At 44.4% G+C, this 25,256-nt stretch overlaps 2 protein-coding genes across 3 annotated transcripts in view; both read right to left on the reverse strand.

The window, feature by feature from the left end:
* Positions 1 to 6,885, reverse strand: part of TRPV1 (transient receptor potential cation channel subfamily V member 1) — a 44,218-nt gene extending 37,333 nt beyond the window's left edge. The window contains exon 1 of one of the 2 annotated variants that reach the window (XM_059379584.1): positions 6,809 to 6,885. The gene's annotated coding sequence lies outside the window, so the exon portion shown is untranslated. Of the gene's footprint in view, positions 1 to 412; positions 500 to 6,808 lie in introns of those variants that run through there. The other variant, XM_059379585.1, reaches the window with a different exon arrangement.
* On the reverse strand, positions 1,808 to 25,087 carry SHPK (sedoheptulokinase). The gene is made up of 7 exons (XM_059379590.1): positions 24,857 to 25,087; positions 19,604 to 19,745; positions 12,512 to 12,695; positions 11,820 to 11,972; positions 10,657 to 10,832; positions 6,809 to 7,009; positions 1,808 to 2,820 (listed from the first exon to the last, which is right to left on the reverse strand). Exons 1-7 carry the CDS (start codon positions 25,022 to 25,024, stop codon positions 2,408 to 2,410), a joined length of 1,437 nt encoding a protein of 478 aa, XP_059235573.1. The 5' UTR covers positions 25,025 to 25,087; the 3' UTR covers positions 1,808 to 2,407.
* Positions 25,088 to 25,256: the final 169 nt, after the last annotated feature.

Raw genomic sequence — 25,256 nt, forward strand, 5'->3', positions numbered from 1 at the left:
TCCTAGTGGGTGTCAAAAAATGTCTGGGTCAGTGCTGGGTGCAGCTGAGGCTTCCTAGGTCTGGTCTCTACTGTGGCTGCGGTGGTCAGGATATACCTAGTTATGCTGTGGTAACAAACAACCCCCAAATCTCAGGGGTTTCAAATATCAAAGGGTTATTTCTCAATCACACTGCATGTTGCTCATTCTTTGGTGAGGGTTCTACACCATACTGTCCTAACACGGAACCCATGCTGACAGAGCCTTTCTCTGGGACATTACCAGTCACTGGTGGCAAAAGGAAGGGAATGTGACAAACCATGAACTGGCTCCTAAAGGTTACACAAACTGGCCTGAAGGCACAGAACAAGGGACACTCTTCTCATCACCTTTTACTGGTGAAAGCAAATCAGGTGGGAGAATGGAAGCCTACCAGGTGCCTATAAGATCGGGACACAGGCATCAAGGCCAGTGGCTCATATCGGGATCATGCTGGTATCAAACACTTCCTGGTACCTTCTGGGAATGACAGCAAAAGCAGTGAGTGACTTCAGGCTGAAGAAATGAGGCCCTGGGAGCCATCCTCAACCCACCCCCTGCAGAGGCTCTAGGCCATGTGCAATAAAAACAGCAGCAGAGCTCTGAGCTGACGAGCTTGGACAGGACAAAGCTCAGCCCTCAGAGACAGAGTGGGCATGTGGGAAGTGAACAAAGTTCCAGCACCATACTGGGCACTGGGCTGGGCTTCCGGGCCTTGCATCCAGGTCCTAATCCGACATTTACAGACTCCATCCACAGCGCTCTGAGAATGCAAGACAGGCTGCCTTCCTGAAGTCAGAGGGCCGATTCCTCCCGGCAGACAGGGCTGTTATCCTTTGGCCTATCCCGCGGTGACTGCTCTCTCATCGGCCTTCCACAGGGGCTCCAAAGTAATGGGGTCAATTCATTCTAGCTGAGAGAAAACTCACATGACTTTCCTGAGTGATCTTCAGCCACTTGTCCTGGTAGAACTGTGCAACAGGCAGGGGTTTTCTACAGCACAACCTCAGGGCTATGTCCACCCTCCCAAACCAAGCTCTGCAGCTGTGCCATAAATTACAATAATCCTAAAGAAGATACGTATGTCTTATTAAAGGCGCAAGGCTCTGGAAGAGTGAGCTTTAGTATGTAAAATCCAATCAGCATGGCCAGGCAGATTAATCTAAGAGCTTCAGACAATCACATAACTGTGACATTTACAAAGAGGCAACATGACTGTTAACCAGACTCATAGTTGCCCAGGTGCCTCAAAGTCAGGCCTGCCTGAGCCTTAGAATCACTCTTGGGAGTCTGGAATTAGATGCAGCAATGACAGCTTTCTCCTAGATGCTCTGGGATTCCCTGCAGGGAAGCTGAGTCAAGGGGGATGTTTCTGCAAGCCAGGAACACACTGGCCCACCAAGGCCTACCCCAAGAGAAGGAAAAGCTAGTACCTGCAGGATAAAGGGGTTCTCTCTGATCAAATTGGCCGCTCTGACAGGAGCATGCCCAGCCACATCCCTTCCCTTGGAAAGATTCCCAAGATTGTGCAGGGACAAAAACACACTGCTGCCCAGACACACCTCTGAAAAAGGGTCCCAGACTCTTGGGAAAAATATGCCTGAATGATGGGGCCACACAGCAGCCGTCTCCCTTGCTAGTCATGCCACCCGCCTTTACTTCCCTGCTCTGTGACTTCAAGCGAGTTGTGTTAAGGATCTGGAGCAGCTCCAGTACAGAAGGCTCTCCTTGGAAGGAGAAGCACATCACCATGCACACCATGCACATACGTGCACATGCACCATGCATCTCCATCTCGGCCAGTTTGCTTTACTATCTTGGGCCATGCCCTGCCTCAGCTAACCAGCTCTGGCCAAGGGAGAACAAGAATGGGAGAGGGGCCTTAGGAACACGTGGTATAATCCAGTAGGAAAGGACTTTTCCAATAATGCATATGACCCAAGTCTCGCCTTCATGTCCCAAAAAACAATCATTCCAAAAGCTGGAGCTGGGGGCAGGGTGGGGAGGTCTTCTTTTCTTAATTGGAGACTTTTTGGTGTCTGAAGTTCACATTTCTTTTCTCTTTGTCTACAGGTGAATCACAGAAGAGTCTGCTGACCATGATGCTGGGCTACTGTTCCTTTTCTTTCTTTTTCCCTCTTTTTTCCACATGTACATTTGCAACGAATTCCCAAGTGAGTCTCTTGGGAAGCGCTGATTTGAGATCCAGCTGATGAGTCCTGCCTGCATTATTAGAGTATGAAGATAGGTACTTGGTCAAGATGGTTCCCCGAAAATGAGCTTTGCTTAAAAGCTGCCCACAAAACTGTCCATTCAAGGATGACCCCAAGGTCATGTCATGAATGTTAGTTAGATAAAATCTGCAACAGTCTTTTGGCCAAAAAATGCACTAAGACTCCCTCTGGTTAAGATTTCTCTGGAGCATGACCAGCGCTGCCCCCACAGCTGCATCCACATCCTGCCCAAAGGACACCGGGAAGGGGAAAGCCCTCTGCACCTCCTGCTTTAGCACCTCATTCCTGGACAGTGCACTCCCACTGCCAATCAACCGTTTCACACCCCAATCCTTGAGCTGTTGAAATGGAAGCATGGAGTGCAGGTTTTGAACAATGCCCCGGCACAGAGCCCGGGTCACGTGCCCCAGGGAGAGATCAGAGGAGGAGATTCTGGTCACTGAGGCCAGCTGGTCCGGCAGGTGCCTCTCGCCCAACACCGTTGGAGTGATAGTTAGGCGGGTGTCTCTTTGCTGTGCAGCTGCCTGGATCATGCATGAATACACAGTGGATTCTTCGACCTCTAGACCTTCCAAGAACAGAAAAGATCTGTGTGAGTTCATGCACCCTTGCTGTAGGCTGAGACAGTATAGCATTCCCAGTGAGCAGGGGTAGATCTACTTGTTGTTCATCCTCACTTGGCTGGCCGTTTCCTGGCTCAGTGACTCATGCAGCTAGCTAACTATGCTCTGCTCCACACACCAGCTGGCTCTCTCACTGCAGACCCCAGTCGAGACTTCAGGGAGAGATCTTGTATGTGTTGCTGTGAACACGAAGCATTCCACAACTAAGCATCCCATAACTATGCTCCCAAGGGAGGCAAATGCATTCACTGATCAAAAAAGCATCATCACAGCTACTATTAGACTTATCAGCAGTGTAAAAAAAAAAAAAAAACCAGGACCACAGTGCTGATCACAGTCTAGCCCAGCGCTCAGCAGAGGTTGAGAACCACCAGTCTAGACCAATGCATTTCACATTTGAATATGTATATGAATCAATTAGGGATCTTATTAAAATGTAGTTTCTGATTCAGTATGCCTTGGGGGAGCCCTAAGATTCTGCAGTTGTTACCCACTCCTAGAGGAAGCCAGTGCTCTGGCCCCAAAACTACACTTTTGAGGTAGAAGGTTCTAGACCAGTGCTTACTGACACTTAAGGGTGTAACAATCACCTGAGGAGTTTTTATAAAATGCTTACCCCACCCCACCTCGTGGCCAAATCATCAGTTTTCTGCAGGAAGGACTAGAACATCAACATTGTCTCCACAATGTTTTAAACTCCTCAAGTGTTTCCAGTGTGCAGCCAATGCTGAAAGCCACCCCCACAGTGTGACCATGAAAGTCTCCTCAGCAGCACATTTAACTCATACAAACTCAACTACATACACTTGGGAATGAGACAGAGAGAGGAAGAGGGAGAAATAATTTAAATATCATAGTCAAAATGTGATCAGCAGAACTCTGGTTCAACATGCCAAAATCAGGCTGCCTTGGTCAGTAGAGTATGTGACTCTTGATCTCAGGGTTGTGAGTTCAAGTCCCATGTTGGGCATGGAGACTACTTTAAAAAAAAAAAAAAAGAAAAAGCCAGAATGAATATTACTGTCTTTCACCTCCCTGTAGAAATTCTACTAAAATCTAAGAAAAATCACATGCTTGATAAATAACCTAGCACATGTGTACAAGTAGACACATCTGTAGGACTGAGTCCTTGGAGAATCTGTTCAAAAGATATGCACATCATATTCTTCCCTTAGAAGTTGGACCAATTTACACTACTACTGAATGTAGAAGAGGGATTATCTCTCCATATCATAGGAAACACAGTGCATTGAAAACTTCTAAAAGAATAGAAAAATAATATAAAACCATGAAACCAGTGGGAAAAAAGGGAAAGGAGATGAAAAAGAAAAAAAAAACAGATCAATCAAATAGAAAGCTTTCAGATAGAAAAGCTCCACCTGGCTGGCTCAGTCAGGAGAGTGTTTGACTCTTGATCTTAAGGTCAAGTTCAAACCCCACATTGGGTGTAGAGATTACTTAAATAAATAAAAACTTTAAAAAATAGAAAGCAAAGGGACTAAGGAGATATGATGATTAAATGCAATGTGGTATCCTGAATTGGATCCTGAAACAGAAAAACGACATTAGTGGAAAATTGCCAAAACCCAAAGAAAGTCTATAGTTAAAAGCAGAAAACAATGAGCCATGTGCTTGCATGTCCTTAATAAAAATTCCCTGAAGAATGTTAAGGAAATGTTAAAATAAAGTGTTCTTCCTCACTGGGAAACATTTGGGCCATGAGAGGCACCTGAAGGAAGGAACAGATTAGCCGAAGGCCCAAGAGACCTGGTTTCTAGACCTGTCTCTCCATTCCTTGGCTTACCACCTTATTCAAATCTACTGGAGGGGATCAAATGCTATGAGTTGCCAAATAGTCACATCAAAGGCTTAGAATCACAGACCATCAGAGCTGAAAAAACACAGAAGGGAAGGGACTTGCCAAGGCCACGTAATAACTTGACAGAACAGAGAACTGATGCCACTCTCCTAGGTCACACCACCACACGATGCTTATTTAACAAGGAGTTATACCACACTTGTTATGGGCTAGACATCATTCTAAGTGCTTTGCAATAGAACTCATTGGATCCTCACAGTCCTTCAGGGTAGATCTGGGATAATCCCTTTTTCAGATGAGGAAAGTGAAGAACAGAGGGGATTAGTAACCTTCCCTAAAGCACAAGAAAGTGGCAGGGCCCGGATTCAAACGCAGACCACCTGGCTTCAGAGTTCCTGCTCTAGGCCACATGAGGGTGGAATTCGTGTTTTTTAACTTCTGTAAGATAATGCAAATCTAGGGTATTCTGAATAGAGCGAGAGTTTTATTTTTATATCTTGTGCTTTAGTATTTCCATATCTGGTTAATAAGTATAATGTCTCTTATCTCAACAACCTACTGTATTTGTATCTATATATTTCTTATTATTTATTTGCTTATTTATTTTAGAGAGGGGAGGAGGAGCAGAGGGGGAAACAGAAAGAGAAAGAGAATCCTGAGCATACCCCCTGCTAAGCACAGAGCCCGACGCTGGGCTTGATCCCACAACCCTGAGAGATGACCTGAGCCAAAAATCCAGAGTCAGACAACCAACTGAGCCACCCAGGCACCCCTATTTATTTATTTTAGAGAGGGGCAGAGGGAGAGAGAGAGAGAATCCTCAAACAGACTCCATGTGGAGTACAGAGTCCTATGTGGGGCTTGATCCTGGGACCCCAAGATCATAACCTGAGCCCAAATCAAGAGTCAGATGCTTAATTAAGTGAGCCACCCAGGTACCCCTGTATCTATATATTTTTTAATCAAATGATGTAATTGTAGAAATTTCTTAAAAGGTTAAGTTACATCCAATACTAGCCTTCAAAGCCCTCAGTTTCACCAAAATAAGAACCATGACAATGCAAAAAACTTTTCATTTTCAAAGGATCTTACAGAGAAATTAAATATTACCGTCTCTTTCAGGGGTAAAAATAACAAGTCACTTCTGTGTAAAGAAAATACCAGTCAACTCAGTCAACGATTCATAGAGCCAACCAGTTAAACCAGTATCTAAATATAGGGCTTGCCTAAAGATTCTGATAACTGGTTCTGCATCTTGAAAACCTTTTCTAACACAGGCAAAATAAAATCAGAGTTCTGTTCTTTTAATGACACATTCCTGAGGGGATCTCAGCCAAGGGGGCAGAATTCACCTAAAATCCTGACATCCCTAGCCAGCCAGAAAGGACATGTCAGCAACACCTGTCTGCACAAGCAGTATGACCTTCCCATGTGCTCCCTACTACCTGTGTCCCACCTTGTTACTATGCTGAAAGCTTCCCAGAGTGACCAGTTTCAGAGCTCCAACGGGTGGATTTGTGATCTCCCTATACCTGCATGGCTGACCAGAAATTTCACCTCTACCTCAAGTGCTTAGAAAGGGAACCTCTCCTGGAAGGAGGTTGCATGTTTCTCTGCAAATGAAGAGCAGAGAAAGGCCCAATCTATTCTATCCTGACGAAAGCAGGAGGGCATCAGAGTCCTCAGGGATCCCTTCCAAGAAAGGGAGTCAGGAACCACTTGCCAAGAATAAGTGCTATAAGGATTTTATAATAATGTAAAATACCAAGACACTCTTCACTCATCCATGTTTGATCATTTTATTTTCAGCTGTCTGTAGTCATCAGAAAGGACAGTGACCTACTAACAAAGCAACCAGGGGGTACAGGAAAGCCAGGGGACTAGTCAGTGTTAGAGGAGAAAGAGCTCCCTCAGAAAAAAATAAGTCACGGCAGCTCAGAAGATGAGAAGAAAAAAGGCTGCATGCCCAGATCCCCAAAGAAGGAAGGAATGTGCTGGATCTCGGCAGGATCTGACACAGGAATCTAGAAGCTTAAATAACACAGGCAGCACCAAGATACTGCCACATCGCAAGGACAAGCAGGGAACACATCACTGTGTGGGCAACAACTTACCTAGATCCATCATCCACTGTACCAGCATGTGGACAAATGTGGCCAGCACGTTGCCCCCATTGAGTGATGCTGCCACGGCCAGGTAGGTCCTGTCAAAGTACGGAAAGTAGGTGACTGGAGTCGCAGGGTCTGGAGTCTGCACTGGCTGGAATCCTGAAGGCATGGAGGTTGCCAACTGAACTGAGGTGCTGATGTTGAGAACTGGGATCCAAGGAAAGCAGAAGTTAGGCCTGTTGGCTGACTCAGAGGGCACAGGTCACAACAGAGCAAGGGGAGAGTATTCTGGTTTAAAAAAATATGTCTTCAAATTATTTGAGACTCCTCCTTTTTGGAAGGTAGAGCCTAATTTCCCCTACCCTGTGAGTGTGGGTGGGACTTGGGGGACTGGCTTCTAATTGAGAAAATAAGCAGAAGGGATCCTGTGCCATAAAAAGGGTCATATAGGGTCATAAAAAGGCACTGCAGCTTGTCTTGGATCACTTGCTCTGGGGAAAGGCAGGCACCATGTCATAAGCAGCCCTGTGGAGAGGTCCATGTGGCAAAAAACTAAGGCCTCCTGCCAAAAGCTACGTAAATGAGCTGAGAAGTAGATCCACCAGGCCTAGCCAAGCCTTTGGATGACTGTAGACCCAGCTAAGCAACACCTTGATTGCAATTCCATGAGAAACCTTAAACCAGACCATCCAGACACATCCAGATTCCTGACTCTCAAAAACTATGAGAGATAATAAATGTTTGCTGCTGGAGGCTATTAAGCACTGGGGTGATTTGTTACACAACAATAGACAATGACGTATAGAGAGTAAGACCTCACTCAGTCCAAGTATTTGACACTCTGTGAAGGTTTCATTCATTTTTCAGCAAGTGCCACCTCTTCCTTATATCCACGGTGTTTTTCTTTTTTTTTTTTTTTTAATATTTTATTTATTTATTTGACAGTGAGAGATCACAAGTAGGCAGAGAGGTGGGCAGAGAGAGAGGAAGGGAAGCAGGCTACCTGCTGAGCAGAAAGCCCGATGTGGGGCTTGATCCCAGGACCCTGAGATCATGACCTGAACCAAAGGCAGCGGCTTAACCCACTGAGCCACCCAGGCGCCCCCCACGGTGTTTTTCTTAACCTCCCTCCACCAGCAGGGGAAAAGCTCACAGACTGAGCACAGAGAGGATGATTTCCTCCTCTGGATTGAGGCCAAGGCCTGTGGATGATTCTAGAAATCTCTTTTCTTCCATGTCTCACAAGATCTGGCCAAAAAGCCTGTTCTTCTCAGTCTGTTGGGATCTGAAATAACGGAGGTCAGCGTGTAGCCTTCCTACCTACTGGGAGCTTGGAAGCAAGAAGACTGAAAACAATCTTAGAAAGCCAATAACCTTTACTTTCTGCCATATCAAGTCTTTCACCATGACCCTTTACCAGAAGCAACATGTCCTCCACCTGTCCCTTCAAGTGGAGGTATCAAGGAAGGAGGCCAACCAACTTTGACCAAGCACACAGAACAAGTGAGCACAGCCAGCAGCCCCAATCTGGAACCAGAGACTACAACCAGCTCAGTGAAGAGGGAACCTAATACCTACTTTCTTCCCATCTGACTAGCCCTTCAATTACTGTAGAAAAAGCACATTTACATCCAGGCACAAGATAGTCCGTTGTTAAGGGAATAGCCTTTGATTAGAAAACCACCAGTGTATAAAGAGCCAGGCTCTTTAGAGGCACCATTCCAGTGTGTCACAACTGCCCCATGAGAAACATAACATTGCCCTCATTTTGGATGGTGACAAGGGCTCAGGAAGAAAAGCAACCTGTCCAAGGTGACACCGGAAGGAGAAGAGGGGCTAAATTCTCACCCAGGCCAGTAGGCTGGACTCCAAAGACCATGTGAGCTCCCTGACATTTATACTCTGAGATGGTGTATTGGGAAAACTAAGTGTCACAGAATAAATTTAGCACATTTTCCTGAAGAACTGATTTTAGTTGAAAATTTGGGAGAAAAGGTTTTGAACGACTTTTGACTGTAGAAGACTTTTTTTCCATAAAATACATGCAAACAAAATTGGCAGAATTTCCCTGTTCTCTTTCAGATAATTTTGCATTAAGAGGAATTACTACCTAAAACAACATAAAAACAGTCCTTGAAATGTTATTTCTTAAGACTGTCATGAAATAGGAACAAACTGCATAGAGCAGAAAGCTGGTCAGAATTAAACTCAGGGTTGAATTATAATAGTTCTAACTGATGGAAGAAAAAAGATGTGGTAACAAAGAGAATTCAGGTAAGATGAATGAATTCTCCATTCCCCTTGATAACAAGGAAGGGACTCCCAGAGTGGACTCACTCAGCCAGTCTGCGATGAAGATCAAATGAAACCCTCATCTTGCAACCACCCTGTTTGGGCAGGCAGGCCCCAATTCTCCCCTTGTCCAGGGAGGCGCAAACAATAGCCCACAGGCCATATCCACCCCACCATGTATTTTTGTGTGGTCTAGGAGCTAAGACCAGCATTTACATTTTGTTTGAAATAACAGATTTATTGAGATATAATTTGCATAATTCACCATAAACAGCAACCTTTTAAAGGGTATAATTCACTGGTTTTTAGTATATTCACTCTTGTACAGCCATCACCACAATCTAATTTTAGAACATTTTCATCACTCCAAAAAGAAACCTTGCACCTGTTAGCACTCGGGGCTCCACCTAGCCCCTGGCAACCATTCATCTGCTTTTTGTCTCTACAGATTTGCCTGTTCTGGACTTTTCTTAGGAATGGAACCAGACAGCATGTGGCCGTTTGGAACTGGCTTCTTTCATTCCTCTCTTTCACTCCCATGTGTGGCATTTAAGCTATGTGGATATATCGCATTTTTAAAACCCATTTATCATACTTGTGATTTCTCTCTCTCTGTCAAATAAATAAAATCTTTAAAAAAAAAAAACCATTTATCAGTTGGTGGGCATTTGGATTGGTTCTACTTTTTGGAATTATGACTTATCATGAATAATGCTGCTAAGAACATCTGTTTGAAGTATTTGTGTGGGCATGTGTTTCCAGATCTCTTGGGTCTGTACCTGGGAGTAGAACTGTGTGATAACTCCCTATTTCACTTTTGAGGAACTGCCAGACTATTTTCCAAAGGGGCTGCAGCATTTTACTATCCAGTAGCATACTCCTATACTTTTAAATGGCTGAGAAGTCAAAAGGAGAAGAAAATTTCATGACACATGAAAATTCCATGAAATTCACATTTTAGTGTCTTTAAATGAAGTTTTACTGAAACACAGCTATACCCCTATTCATTTATGTATTGGCTATAGCTGCTTCCATGCTTCAGCAGAGCTGAGTTGTTAGGACAGAAAGTATATGGCCTGCAAAGTCTAAAATATTTACTTTCTGTCCCTTTACAAAAAAGTTTACCAAGCCCTGCCCTAGACTGAGGCCTCCACCACTGTGACTCTTTTACACTGAATACAGAAAGACAGCACTCATAATCAGATTGGATGGAACTTCCACTGACAAACACATAATAACACAAAACCCGAAAACCTACTAATCTATTTTTTTGGTCATGGAGTTATACAGAAATCAGCCAACTAGAGAGAGTCAATTCCCTTACCTGGCCCTAAAGAGGAAAAGCGCAGACTGTGGTCAGGGACAGAACTTGGCTGGCTGGATTGTAAGCTCCCAGAGGAGAGGTTTCACCTATAGGAAGGAGGCTGTTTTTCATGTTTACAGCATAACGATAGACAGGATGCCAAGGCTGCTAGTTATGTGCGCCCCTTGGGCCCTCACACAGAGCTGGAGCTTAGGAGGTACTAGAAGAAGTCTAAAGAGCCAATAAAAGAAAGACGTACCTGCATCTGTCCTTTTGGCCATACAGGAATAGACAGAGGCCTGTAAATCACCCAAGGCCACGCCCACCTGTGTCCCCTTTGGGATTTCAAACCAGGCACGGGAAGTTCTGCCTGCCACACTGCCAGCCTCCGCGATGTCTGGGAGAAGGTGGATAGGAAAGCCTGAGGCCTTCAATCTGCAATCCAAAAACAGACAACGTATTCACCCGGAACTGGATTTTTGGTCTTTGTTGTTTCCAGGTAACTCAATGAAGGAAAACACTACAGGATACACACACAAGAAGGGAGGGTAGAATCCAGTGTTTTCACAGAGGGCCTTTTCGGCTTTTTATAAACCATTAAAAATAGACTTGCATTTTTTAAAAAAAGAACACTGGCTTTCAAAAGTCTGGGGATTGGCCGTCCAGGGGAGAAAAGAACCAGTTTAAGCAGGGGTGATCAGGAAGAGTTAGATAAGAGCCAGATATCATCGCCATCCGGCCTTCTGTGTTTTGAACCTAACACAAACACTCTGCAAAGGGAGACAGCATTTCAGCACACAGTCATAATCAGTTAGCACAGGCCATACCAAAGTCAAACCCAACAGTCTCCTAAACACCAACTGCATTCATCACTCAGGGTTAGTAAACAGGGGGCTATCAATTTTACAGAACATGCTAGAAAGTCCTTTACCTGAACTACCAGGTGCTTTTTGTTTTTTTATAGAGCTCAGAATTTAGACCCTGAAGGAAGTGAACTTAGAGGGCACTGGATTTCTGGATCTGAAAAGGCAAATGATTCCTTAAAATGAACTTTTGAAAGACATCCCTCAAGACTATTACTTTCATTTCTTAACCTTATTTAAGAATTTGTTACACTGACAGTTGTTCTTTGAAATCCGCAGGCTAGGTCTGAGTCACAGAGAACAAGGGAGCCCAACCTAGGTCTGGACAACTGTGGGGGAGCAGGACAGCATGGTGTATGGGGTACCCCCGCTCCAAGGGTTCACTCACAGCCTGGCCCACCCTTGCCTGGTGACTGGAACAGGCTGAGGGTCTTTGGAACCTGATTCCTGGGCTCTTGGAATCCTCCACTATTGTTCCCAAATGGGAAAACCCCACTAAATCGCTTGCATTCGAGATTCTGGCCTTTACCCTGGAGCCAGCTTGCAAAGATATACTCACATCTCCAAGTTCCAGCTTTGGCTCTGAGTGTTGAAATAGCCCCAGCTAGCAGCATTCTGGTCACACATCAGGGATCTTGGCAAACCACACAGCATGGCAACCACATAGTCATGGATGGTACCAGCAGCATCGTAGGACTTCAGGAACTCTGGGCTAGTTTTCATACCAAGAACAGTTCAACATGGTCTAATAGCAACTCGAAAGCATGTGCTTCACCTAGCTGCAGGCAGCGGACTAGACATGGCATAGCTGGGTGGCAGCAGGCATCCCACATGCTGTGGCTCCCTGATGGCCGAACCTCCCAGGGGTAGGCCCTCCCCGCCACTCAAGGCAACGCTGGCTGGAATTGGCCTTCAGGGAGTGGTTTCAAGGGAGAATATGCCATGCTTGAGAAAGCAGCACATCAGCAGCCCTGACCCCACCATGAACTTACCACACAACCCTTGGCAAGTCCCTTGCCCTCTCTGCCTTTTTCTTCCCCACTCTGGTTTAGAATCAGATAACTAACAAGGAGCCCTCTGAGAAATGAAGCAGTTCTAGAAGTCTAGGTCTTGTGACCACCCCTGTGCCAGGCCACCTCACTGAGGGATGCTCCAGCAGGTGGAACGATACCAACCGGCTGGAGATAGACTCTTAGCCGTTCTCGTGTCCCTGGAAATCCAGCACCCGATTCAAAAATCAGTTGTCTATACCTGTTCTTCAAAAGCCAGAAGATGGTTGCACAGCCAAACCCCGAGGCCACATTGAGATGGGACTCTGGTTGGGGCAAAGAAGCCAGGAACCCACTGCTACACCGGCCGTCCTGCCATGTGACCAGGGGACTCACAGCTCCGGGCTCAAACACAGGAGAGGGCCCTCCCTCTGTCCATTCACAGCCTGGAACAAAGGAAATTACCAAAAACAGAGAAAAGAACAACTGACCGGCAGCAGCATGTCCTCGAGACCACTCTGCTAGTGAGAGCACAGCATGATAATGCTTCACGTATGCACGTGGGTTCTGCTATCAGAGCACCTGGGTTTAATACCTGGCTCCACCACCAATGGCTGCATGACCCTCACCAAGTCACCTCCTCCCTCCATTTATCCCACTTCCTCTATGTTCCCCTTAATTCATTTTTTAAAGCTGATGGCACAACCCCTCCCCTTCCCTGTAAGAAAACAAATTTGGCACACTCTCAAGTCCCCTAGTCTCTGTCCTTCCAACCCTTATCATGATAATATCATCTAGACTTGATTCTGGATTATGATGGATATATTTTCTCTTTTCCTTTGGTCTCAGCTAATTGATTTTTAGACATCAAACTTTACTCAGGAATCTGGCCATCTTTACTTAATTTATCTCATTTATCTCTTGAAATCTGGATTTTTTTTTCCCTCTGCTCTTATTTAAATATTTTATCCCAAATTAGTTCCAGCAAAGTTCATCCTGTGGCAAAGCATCTAGAGGCCTATATGGCTCAGAATATTTTTTCATACCCTCATATTTGAAGGACAGTTGTAACAGTCTAGGTTCTAAGTTCCCTTTCTTCAATACTTAAAAATACTTTGTAGACTTGTGATAGATTGCCACAATTTCCTTGCTACTACTCCCATTAAAGGGTAGCGTTCAAATCCTTTCTCCTTAAATCTAGGCTGGCCTTGATGATTTGTGAGAGCAAGAGAATGTGGGGGGAATGACATCCTAGGACTGCCAAGGTTAGGTCATAAGAAGATTTGCAGCTCCCACCAGAGATTCCTGGAGCACTCACTCTGGAGGAAGCCAGCCACCATGTAGGAAGTCCCACTACCCTGAGGCCACCATGCTGAAGAAACTAGGTGGAGAAGACACATGCAGGCATCTAGCAGGCCATAGTCAGCTGAGTCTAGCCTTCCAGCTTTCCCCACCAAAGCATCAGGCATTGACCAGAACCACCCTTGAGCCCTCCAGACAAGTCTGTCCACTAGATGAATACTCCCAAGAAACCTCTGTCAACCCCACATAGAGCAGCTCAATCTGATACACAGAAGTAGTTCATACAAGGTATGATAAAATGGTTGCTGTTCTAAGTCACTGGGTTTTGGAGGTAGTTTGTTATGCAACAATAGAAAACCCAAATGTGATTCCATTGCATTTTTACATAGAATGTTGCTATTGAAAACTATCTAGTCAATATGCTTCTATTCTTTTATATAGCATCTAGTCTTTCACTCTGTAAGCTTTTGGAGTTTTCTTTGTCTTTGAAATCCTTAAAAGTTTGCTCTAATATATCCAGCTGTAAGGTTTTCCTTCTCTCCCTCCATTGACATTCCATGGGCCCCTTTGGTCCAGACTGTTACATCTTATTTTGTCAATTATGGTAAATTTTCTCCATTAATTCTCCACACACCTCCTCCTCTACCGCTTTTATTTTTCCTTTTCTATATCTCCTAGTATTCAGATGCTAGTGCTTCTATTTGTATTTTCAATCTCTCTCTTTTTTTTAATATTTTCTACTTCTTTGTCCTTTTCTTCTTCCTAAATTTGCATCTTTCACTCTCTAATTTGCTCTGAAGTTCTATCCATTCCACTATTAATCCCAACTATTATACTCTTTATTTCAACCATTATATTTTTAATGCCTAATGTTTCTGCTTGGTTCTTTTTATGTCTTCTTCTTACTGTTTTTTTGCTAATATTCACCTTTCACATATTTTAGTATGTATGACAGGCTAATTTTAAATTCTTAGACTGTCCACTCTAAAGGTCTGGGGAAGATGGATGAGACCTGGGGTGAATCCACAGCGAACCCATCCCATCCTGAAAAACATCTCCTCAGGTCAGGGCTTCCAGTCTGCTCCCAGGATGAAACAATGTTTTGAGGATTCTTAGATTATAGGTCACCAGCCCTGTGATTAGGGGGAAAACTCCCACTTTTCTCCACTGCCTTGATTTTATTCAAGGATACCTGAATTACTATGGATATGGGGACAGGTACTGCTTGTCCTAAAGCCACGAGAGTCCAGAGGAACCAGCAGTTCTCCTCTTGATTTATCTTCCCACAGGCAAGGCTGGTTGCCTCTTATCCCAGATCCAAACCATCAACCCACACGCACCAACTCAAAGTAGTCCCATCACCCTAGGTTCTCTTACAGTGTTCTCCCCTTTCTTTGGTGTTTTTCTCTTATGATTCTTCTGAAACCAATCTTGGGGGAAGAGAGCCAGCAGTCAAGCTAGTTCAGCATCTTGGTGGCAACTGTATCTGGAAGTCCAGAGGTGGAGGAAACTTATAACTATTTCTTAGGTCCTGATATCTCTTCCTGCCACATGTTGACTTTACTGTCAAACTAGTAGCAAGGGAAAGGGTTAGAGTTAGGGTTTGGGTGTATTGTCTGTGCTATATATATAGGGTTGTATTATTAAATGAGTTAACACATGTACACATTTAGAACAGTACCTGACATAGCTAGTACTCAATTCATGTTTTGATGATAATGATGAAAATGAACCATTACCTTCTAAACTCTGTCCAAGGTCTAAGACTTCCAACAGCTTTATAGAAAGAGAATACACACCCCCCTACATATCTTTTGTTCTCTCCTATCCTCATACAAGGGAGATTTCTCACACTTCCATATAACATTAATACAACCATTGCAGCAGAATGGGAAAAGAATGTTAATATTAAGTGCCAGGTGAGAAAAATTATCAGCAGCAAGAGTACTACAAACCCAATGGACGGACATGAGAATCTGGCTCCACATGACATGAGATGGCTTCCAGGTGAGACCAATGCCTGCCATGAAGCAAACCAGGGCAAAACCCCACATGTGACTGTTTCGTGACCATGACTGATTTCAGGCCCCAGATTTGGGAGCCAAAACCATTACATTTTCTTATAAGTATGTTCATTAAGAACCAAAGAAAGAGACCTAACTGCCCCTTCCCCTGAGTTCCAGGCCACGAAACATCCATTCATTCATTCACTTATACATGTATGATTGAATGACATGTATATTAAATATCTAGTATGTATTAGGCACTGGTTCTAGTCCCTGAGAATACAGCAAAGAACAAGGAAAAGTCACTACCTTCAGAAAGCTTATATGCTAGGGATATAGAATATAAACAAGCAAATATGTGGTACCAGATACTTTTAATTGCTGTCAAGAAATATACAGTAGTGACAGATATTTGGAGGGTGATCAGGGAAGTCCTCTCTGAGGTGACATTTGAGGAGGGATGTGAATGGAGTAAGGAAGTGATCCAGAAGAATGTCTAAGGATACATACTGCAGGTAGATGGGTCAGAGCAAAGGATCTAGAGGATCTTGTCAGTCTCTGCTTGGTATCCCCGGCCAGTAGCCAAAAGAGCCATGCATCTAAACCACACTCCGTTTCACATGGGGTGAAGGGCTCCTCAAAGCAGTGTACCCTCACAACTGTATACTACATCTGTACTTAAACTTCAAGCTGCATTATTATCTCAGCTCTAAAGTTGAGTCTCTGCAGCTTTTTTTCAACCCCTTTATCTGCTTCCAAAACTCTGATCCTTTTTCAAAAACAAATTTGGACTATTGTTTATTTTGTTTGTATTATAAAATAAATGTGGAGCTCTTACCATGTACAGGTATTGTTCAAAGCACTTCAAAAAAAATTGATTCATTGAATCTACATAGTAGCCTTATCACATAGGTATGATAATTATCCCCTTTATACGAGAAAAATGAAGCACAGAAAAGTTTAAAAAAATTGTCAAAGGTCACATAGATACTAAGTGATAGAACCAGGATTTTCAGTATAAGATGTTCAGATATTACACATAAAGTCAAAGGCTTGGGTCCCAGTCCCCTTCCTGTCCTAGTTAGCCCTTGTGGGTAACCATCCAAATAAAATGTTTACACTGATACAACATATTTGGTTTGCTTTCATTGACTTCATTTTGTTTTTGTCTATTTTTTAAAAACAAATAGCACTACACTGTATTTCTTTTTCTAGGCATTGTTTTTATCATCCAACAAATGTTCTAGACTTCCTTCCATATCAGGATATGTGAACGTACCTCCTTCTTGCTAACTACCGCATATCCTTCTGCAGCCTGGGCACGCCAACAATTATTCCTCCATGCCAGTTTCCACTAGCGTGACAAGGGGGCAAAGAACAACCATGAATGACCATCCTTATGCACATCCATATGAAAGTGATTTTCCTGAGCAGATTCCAAGTAGCAGAGCTGCTGAGTCATAGCAGTTCCCTTATTTTTAACAGGCCCCACCAAACTGCCCTCCAAATGGCTATGCTAATTGACACTACCACCAGTCATATTTAAAAGAACCAATTTTCCACTTCATTTGCCAACTCTTGGCATTTTCAGACTTTGATTTCTTATAATCCAGTGGGTGGAAAGTAATTTCTCTTGTTGTTTTCATCTGTGCTACCCTAAGTACTAATGACATTGAGCATCTCTTCATATGCTTATTAGCCACTTGTATTTCCTCTTCTAGGAACTGCCCTTCTCAGTATCCTTTGCCCATTTTCCACAGAGCCATTTGTCCTTTCTTTGTTCTTGGTTTTTTAGTACGCACCCGTATTCACACGCAAACGTTTCTCCTAGTCGGCTGCTTGCCTTTTAGCTTGGTTTTATGATCCCCATTTCTCTCCTGCTATTACCGAGCCTGGAAATGGAGTCTACAGGCATAATAACCACAGGCCTCTCAGAAGACACTCTCACTGCCTTTCCTCTCCGCCCGCTGGCTGGCCTGTGCCCTCCTGGAAGCAATTAGCTCTCTGCTCAGCAAACTGGTGCCTGTCTGTGTTGACGGCCTTGAGTGTGCCCTAGAGAGTGAGGGCTTTGTCTGCTCGTTTCTTTGTCTCCAATGAGGTCTAGCATGGAGCCTTATATATTGTAGGTACTGAAGCCAAACTCATCTATGGCCACCATTAAAACACAGTGACTTGCTCCCAAGTATGATTCACTCAACTCTGCTAAGCAAGTATTACCATTGCCAAAGAGTGGCTTCCCTCCTTCCCAGAAGCAGAAAACAAAACAAGGAGGCATGTAGGTTGTCTCAATGAAATATTAAGCAGCTCTCTCCAACAATGTGGGCAATGGTTTGTGTGGTTGTTACAGAGTCCAGGAAACGGGCAGAAAGGGAGGTGTATGACCAGACCACAATCTTTAGATCTCTGTTGTCCTTTTTGGGAAGGGTTTTAGTATTAAAAGGACATTTATTCTCATTAATGCAAAATTAAGGAGTTTAAAAAGCTTTTACAACCTAGATTCCCACTGAGAGGCCAGCTCTAACACCCTAATCGGCCTTCTCCACAAACTACTGATTAGAGCCAAGCAGTTCCTGTGTTTCCAAACAGTCTGACAACAAGCAGATAAGAAGGAGGAAAGGGGCAAGAGATACTGCACTGACTTCTACAGTCACGCAGGCCCTCCTGGGAACTGATCAAAGGATGCTTCAGTAGACACCTGTCACATTGCTGAGAGGCAGGTCACCACTCACTTGGCCCAGGAGAACTGGAATCACTAACTCTCCAGGCAAAAAGGGGTGAACCAATGTTCAAATCCCCTTTACTACAGACCCCAAAGTAGCCACCCATCCTGTACTTAAAACACCTGCAGTAAAATGTTGGCAGCTTTGAAGCTGGGTGATGGGTATGTGTCTGTTCATAATAATATTCTCCCTGCTTTTATGTCTATATAGAATTTTTTATAGCTTAAAAAAAAAGGCTTTTTTTTTTAAAGATTTTATTTATTTCTTTGAGAGAGAGAGAGTGAGCATGAGAAGGGAGAGGTCAGAGGGAGAAGCAGACTCCCTGTTGAGCAGGGAGCCTGATGTGGGACTCAATCCCGGGACTCCAGGATCATGACCTAAGCCAAAAGCAGTTGCTTAACCAACTGAGCCACCCAGGCGCCCTAAAAAAGGCTTTTTAATGCTAGCTATAACAGGAACACATAACATCCAAGGAAGTTGGACATTCTTTTGGGAAGTTCCTCTCTTCACTGAGCAACTGTACTGTACCCTCCTGCAACTCTGGTCCTTCTAGAGGCCTTTAAGAGCTCAGTGTCTAAAATCAGACTAACCTGGGTTCAAAAGATGGAGTCACCACTTGCTGCCATATGACCCTGAGCCTATGAACCTCTCTGAACCTCCACTTTTCATCTGTACAATGGGGCCATTAATGTAACCTACCTCATAAAGATGTTGGGAAAGTTCAATGAGATCATATAGATAACACCCTTACCAAGCATAGAAGCATTTTTATTTTGCTAGCTTAATAAGTCTCCTCCTGGAGGCCAAACAGAACAGGTCACTGACCTCTGCACTATGGGAGACCTGATAGAAGAGGACCAACTAAATACTCAGCACCTGAGCCCATAAAAAGGATGCCCTGAAATTTAAAAATCACAAACTTCCGTGATTATGGCAAACAACAAAAATTGTGCCCAAATTCAAGTGTCCCCTGTGTCTTGGCATCTCCCACAACTACACTAATCTTTAGTTGTCTGCGCTGATGCTCTGAGACACTGACAGAAATAAAGAGAAAGCTGTGGAAAATCCACTCCGCTGAATCCTACAGAGAATCAGAGAGAACTCACTCTTCCCTCGCCCTGTTTATGGACAGAGTATGAGTGGAGAGTTCGCTTACTCATTACACATTTGTACAAGAAAAGGTACACACAAAATGCAAGAGGCAGCATAAGCCATTTTGTTCACACTGCAGGGTGACCTGTTACTTCAGAGGAGAGCCCTCCGCAGCACTCTGCTATCCCACAGTGATTGCTAGGAGCACATGATCACCCCCAGAGCCCAGCATACCTTGGCCTGTTTTCCAAAACATGACTCCATGCATTTGTCCCGACACTCCAATGCCACAAACTTCCTGGAGCAGCTGCCGAGGAAGGGCAGCAAGGCACTCATTTAGAGCTTGGATGATTCTGCTCACATCCTGCTCCTGCCCCTGGAAACAGAACAGGACACATTGGGCAGGGGCACACAGACAGGGAGAAGAGGGCAGAGGCCTCAAGGAATTTCCTGGGTACTATCTGCCGAGCTAATTCCACTGGGGTCACTTCCAGGACTGCTCACTGGCCTCAGGGAGGACGTGTGGGACTGAGGGTTCTCTACCACCTTCAGCAAGGCCTGGAGCAGGAATGTGGTGGGCAAGCTACTCCCTCCCCACACAGGTGAGGCACTGCTGCGAATTAGATTCAGAAATGGCCAAGGCTCTGGCCTCTGCTGTAGGTGAGTCTGACCTGAGGAAAGCATTGTATCTGCCCTATAAGAGTGGACAGTCTCACAGGAAGGATAGGAAAACACAAGAAAGACCATAATGTAAGTAGAAGTTAAGGGTCTATCACAAGGGACACAGAAGTTCAGGATAAGGGAAGGATGGAATATAGCCAGGAGGAACCTGGAGGAAAGTTGTAGTCAGGAAAGGCCTAATGGACTGAAGCACTTTAGGACAAGCTCTAGCATTTTCTTCCATGTGGACTTTAGTTCATCCACATGGCAAACATTTCCTTAGTGCCTTTAGAGCCAGACCTTAGACTTGGAAACAAAACACCCACTAGGCAAGGTAGGCAAGGAGATAACCCCAAGAATACCTGGGCAGAGCCCCAGGGAGATGGTCCATATGAGGGGCTGGTGGGAGATGAAGCTATAAAAGAGGAGAGGCTGAGCCCAGTGGGGGATCTCAAGACCCAGGGTGAGAGGCTCCTCCTAAAGCCCTCCCCTTGGGCTTTCTGAATAGGACAGTATCATCATCAGAAGGTTAATTAGGCAATGGTATAAGCTACCCAGAGAGAGACTGGTAGTATAGAGAGATTCGGGGATTGGGGGGTGGAAATGAGATTCAAGAACGTCAGGACCATCCTTTCCTGATTTGCCTTTTTTTTGATCTGCTGCCTCCTTAAGAACTTCTCACGGCAGAATAACCTTGAAAACCAAAGTCATGAGAAATAAGAAGCTGTCAACAAACAGCATACTAATATCTATGAAGCAAATGGTCTTTGCGACAAATATGTGAATAGAATGCAGGATTTGAAAAAAGTTAAAGGTCTCTGGAGTCAGAAGCAAAAGCACATTTATGTATCTTAGAGATACCAAAATGCCAAAACCAATTAAGCAGTGTATCCAAATGGGTGGGAGGTACAGACTAATATAACTTTAAAAGTAGGTGACTCACACCAAAAAAATTTAGGTAGGTTCCATGACCATCTCTTCTTTTAAATTATGAAGTCCCTGTTAAAAACTAGAAATCAGACTCCAAGAACCAATCCAATCCCAGGAGATGTCTCAATTCAGTAAGAAGTTTCAAAAAGCTAAGGAGGCCACCACAAAATATGCACTTGGAAAAGCAACCCAGATGACGTAGTTGTTTTCTCAATGATTAAGTAGATTTTAAGAGACTCCACACCCAGTGTGGAGCCCAGTATGGGACTTGAATTCATGACCTTGAGATCAAGACCTGAGCTGAGATCAAGAGTTGAACACTTAGCCACCTGAGCCACCCAGGGGTCCCATCATCAAGAATTAAACATGCATGTTTAAAAGAGTTATGCCTATCTGATTAACATTTGTGCTTAAGGAAACTTAAGAGTATTTGGTATTTTAGATAAATTTACATGTTTAAGAAAATTTGGCCTAGGTTATCTTTGTAATTGAGTAACTGATGTAGATTTGCAATTATAACTTCAAATCTCACTACTGTATATTTATAAAAGGATTTTAAACATATAAAACATTTAAAGTTTACATCGTTATCCATTCAACTTATTAGATTTATAAGAATTATTGAGGTATTCTGAAAAGCTTTGGGTCAGGCAACTAGAGTACCTTATATACTTAAATAGAATATTGTGTAATGTTATATTTTATATTATATATTTATATAAAATGTATAACTAAGGTACTTAACTGAGATGGTGTTATTATTCAAAGGTCCTCAAAAATGATAGTTACATTTTTTGACTTACAAATGGAACCAGCTTTATGAGCTAAATTTAAAAACTTAAGAACTAGGGTTCTGAATTTAATAAGTTGAATACTTGTTTTTATTTCAACCAAAGTAAAATGTTCTGGCACACAAAAATTATCTCAAGGCACAAAATAAATTTATACTTAATAACTAGAAGGACCCATGGAAAACTCAGAAGAGAAATGTGGCTCAGCTCTTAATAAATGTCTGGTCTCTGGAGAACTAAAAAGCACACAGTCTTGGAAAAGCATCTAAAGACCACAAGCCCCAAGATACCCTACCCAGGGCAGAACGCAGCCTTCTCCTCCTTAAGACAAACCCCTCACTTGCCTGTCAGGCTGCTGGCTTTGGGCAGGGGCAGTTCTAAGAATCCAAACAAGCCTGAACAAAGGAGCAGAAGACAAGGAAGGTGAGGTTGGGTGGGATGGGGGAAGGAGTGCCAAGCGAGCACAAATCATTTCCCTGAGGCTGCAGCCCCAGATTTTAACAAGCCCCAGCAGAACTGACTAGGCAGTGAGAGACCAACAGAGAGGAGATGCATGGCTGTGCACCTGAACTGAGATGTGTTGGGAGTATAAAAATACATACCAGACTTCAGATTTAGTATGAAAAAACACAATTTATCTTATTAATAATTTTATATTAATTATTATATATTGAAATGATAGTACATTGGATACATTGGACTAAATTAAATATGCAATTAAAATTAATTTCAAATGTTACTTTTTACTTTTAGTACTAGAAAACTGAAAATTACAGGTGTGCATCACATTTGTGGTTAGAATTTCTTTTGGATAGTGCTAGAGTTCCCACAGGACCTTGGAAGGTGTATCAACCCAAGACAGAGGAGCCACTGTTTAAAACGGGCCCAGGGTGGGTGAGTCGTGTGGGTGGGGATGGTGGAGGAGGGAAATGGGCCAGGCGGCAGTGAAGACAAGGGGGGAGTCAGTGCTCAGCAATTAGTTCGAGTTTCAATAGTGAGTGTGATCAGTGAGTAGCTCTTTGACAATGGGCATACCCACAATGTAACAGGATTGGTGCTGCCCCCTTTCCTTGGTTCAAAATATCCATCGCTCTACAACCAAATCAAATCCGAAAACGTCAGATCTGAGGAAGAACGCAGAAACTCATTCAACCCTCCTACCCACCAACCTCTCTTTACAAATGAGGAAACTGAGGCCCAGAAAGGGGAAAGTAGTAACTCAGAAAGGGTGACAGAGATTCCCGCAAACATCCTGGTATTTTAAAGTCACAAATACTTAAAAGCTGCCAAGCTTGACCTTGGTGTATATAATACTTACTAAGAGTAAAAAGTACGGACATAAGGACAGGACAGAGTCATCAGGCATTTCTGTAGCTCAGTGGTCCTCACCTCAGGGGTAATGTTTGTCCCCAAGGATATATTTTTCAGGATGGGGACATTTTGGGGTGCCACAACTGGGTAGAAGGATCTACTGGCATGTAATACTTAAGGCCAGGGATACTGTTGAATATCCTACAATGCACAGGACAGCTCCCCACAAAAAGAATCATCTAATCCAAAGTATCAACAGTGCCAAGGTTGAGAAATTCTGTAGATGAAATTACAGCAATACTGTTTGTCCCAGAGCACAACACAGACGTGGAGGATGCAAGGGGGCTATTCCTGGCCTCTCCTAAAACTGTCATTAGGCAGGTGTGGCACACTGTGTGCCTGTAAACACAGAACAGCCTGCTGCATGCTGTGATAAGCCTAGAAAGCAGTTTTCAAGAAATGACCCTATTTCAGGGCCCCTGGGTGGCTCAGCTGGTTAAGCGTCCAATTCTTCATCTCAGACCAGGTCTTGATCTCAGGGTTGTGAGTTCAGCTTTCCCATGCTGGGTGGGAAGCCTACTTGGGAAAAAAGAAAAAAAAAAGACTGGATCTATTTCAAGAGAAAAGGGCAGTACCTAACTCCACTCCCTGTAATCCCAACTCTGCTGCTCACCTCCACAGGGTAAGAGCTGAAGATGGCTCTATTTCATAGTCCATGTAGTGAAATAAGCATTTTAAAATACCCTGATGCCCCAACCAAAGTAATTTGGAGTCTATGAAAATGCAAAGTGCTCCTGAACTCTCTATCCTCTGAAATGTTTCTGAGCAAGATGGACTCTGAACCCTAAAGAACTTAGATAAGTGCCAAAAGATTGTGAAAAACAAGCTCTAGGGAATGGGGCTTGTTCGTGGCTGGAAAGAGCCTTAGAGGCCACCTATTTCAACTGGGAGAACAAGCAAAGATCCAGAAAGAAGAAGAAAAAAAAAAAGTCCTAAGGTTTTACAGAAAGTTCCTGGATATTAATTTCTATTGTCAATTAACTGAACATAGAGCTACCTTTTTCAGGGAATTAATGGAATCCAGCTCTAAGAACTGATGATCTTTCTGAACCCACATCTCCAAACAGATCCCACTCTGGTGAAATTCTCCATTTCTACCCCGTAGCTTTCACAAAACACTAGTTTTAAAATATAATGATCCATCCGATCTTTTCCTGACATTTAAATCAGCTTCTCTCTCCTGTCTGTGTCTGCACAGTCCTTCCTCCACGTGTCTCAGCCTTTGGATCCTGGTGTCTTTTGCTGACCAAGTGTTTCAATTCCCCAGTCCACATTCCATCCCTGAGGAATGAGAAGAGCCACTTACGCCCTGTTTCTACAATCTCAGTTCCTGAGGAAAACCTGTATTCTGCCCTGGGGAACAAAATGAATCCTGAACTTGAAGATACCGGATGCCGGCAGGTGTCAGGTGGTCAAGAACAAGAGGGAGGCCTGAGGTTACACGGGGAGCGCAATTCCCCCGGATCAAAGTACAGAAAGTGGAGGGCAGAGAGCACCGGGATAGAGCGCCATGAGCAATACTCCCAGAGGCCAGAGAGCCAGACGGTGTCAGCAGGTGGGAAAAGCTCCTGGGAGGAAGAGTAACGGATCACAGGGAGCTGCAGCAGGCAGGAAGAGGTCGGACAGGCTGGAAAAATCAGGGAGACTTCTTTGAAGAAGAGGGGTGTCGAGGAGGCCTCCTTTGAGGAGCGAGAGTGGCTCCCAGAGGCGGCGCAGCTCCAGGACGCTGCCTCACCTGGTGCCCTGCCGCCGCACTCTGGGCCGCCGCCTCAGCTCGCGTAGCCCGGGCACAGCTCGCCAGTACCACAAACCCGGACGGGTCGCGGGGCACGGCCTCCACCAAGGCCGCCTTCACAGACGTAGTACCTAGGTCGATACCCAGAGTGACCACCCGCGTAGCCATTGCCTCAGGGAGTCGCGCAGCTGACGTACGGGATACTGGCGCCCCCTCCTGCGCGCTCCGCACTGGTTCTAGGCGCCGAGGCGGGGCCAAGCCTTCAGCCACACCCAACATTGAGGCTTCTCACCTTCCCATTGGTCAAAGGAGGCGCATCCCCGCCTACCCTCGCGGCGAGCCCCGGCCATAGGCCGAGAGGCGGCGGAAGGCAGGATCTAGAGGGCCCAGTTCCCCATGA

The sequence above is a fragment of the Mustela nigripes genome, chromosome 16 (assembly GCF_022355385.1).
Source record: "Mustela nigripes isolate SB6536 chromosome 16, MUSNIG.SB6536, whole genome shotgun sequence".
NCBI classification, from domain to species: domain Eukaryota; kingdom Metazoa; phylum Chordata; class Mammalia; order Carnivora; family Mustelidae; genus Mustela; species Mustela nigripes.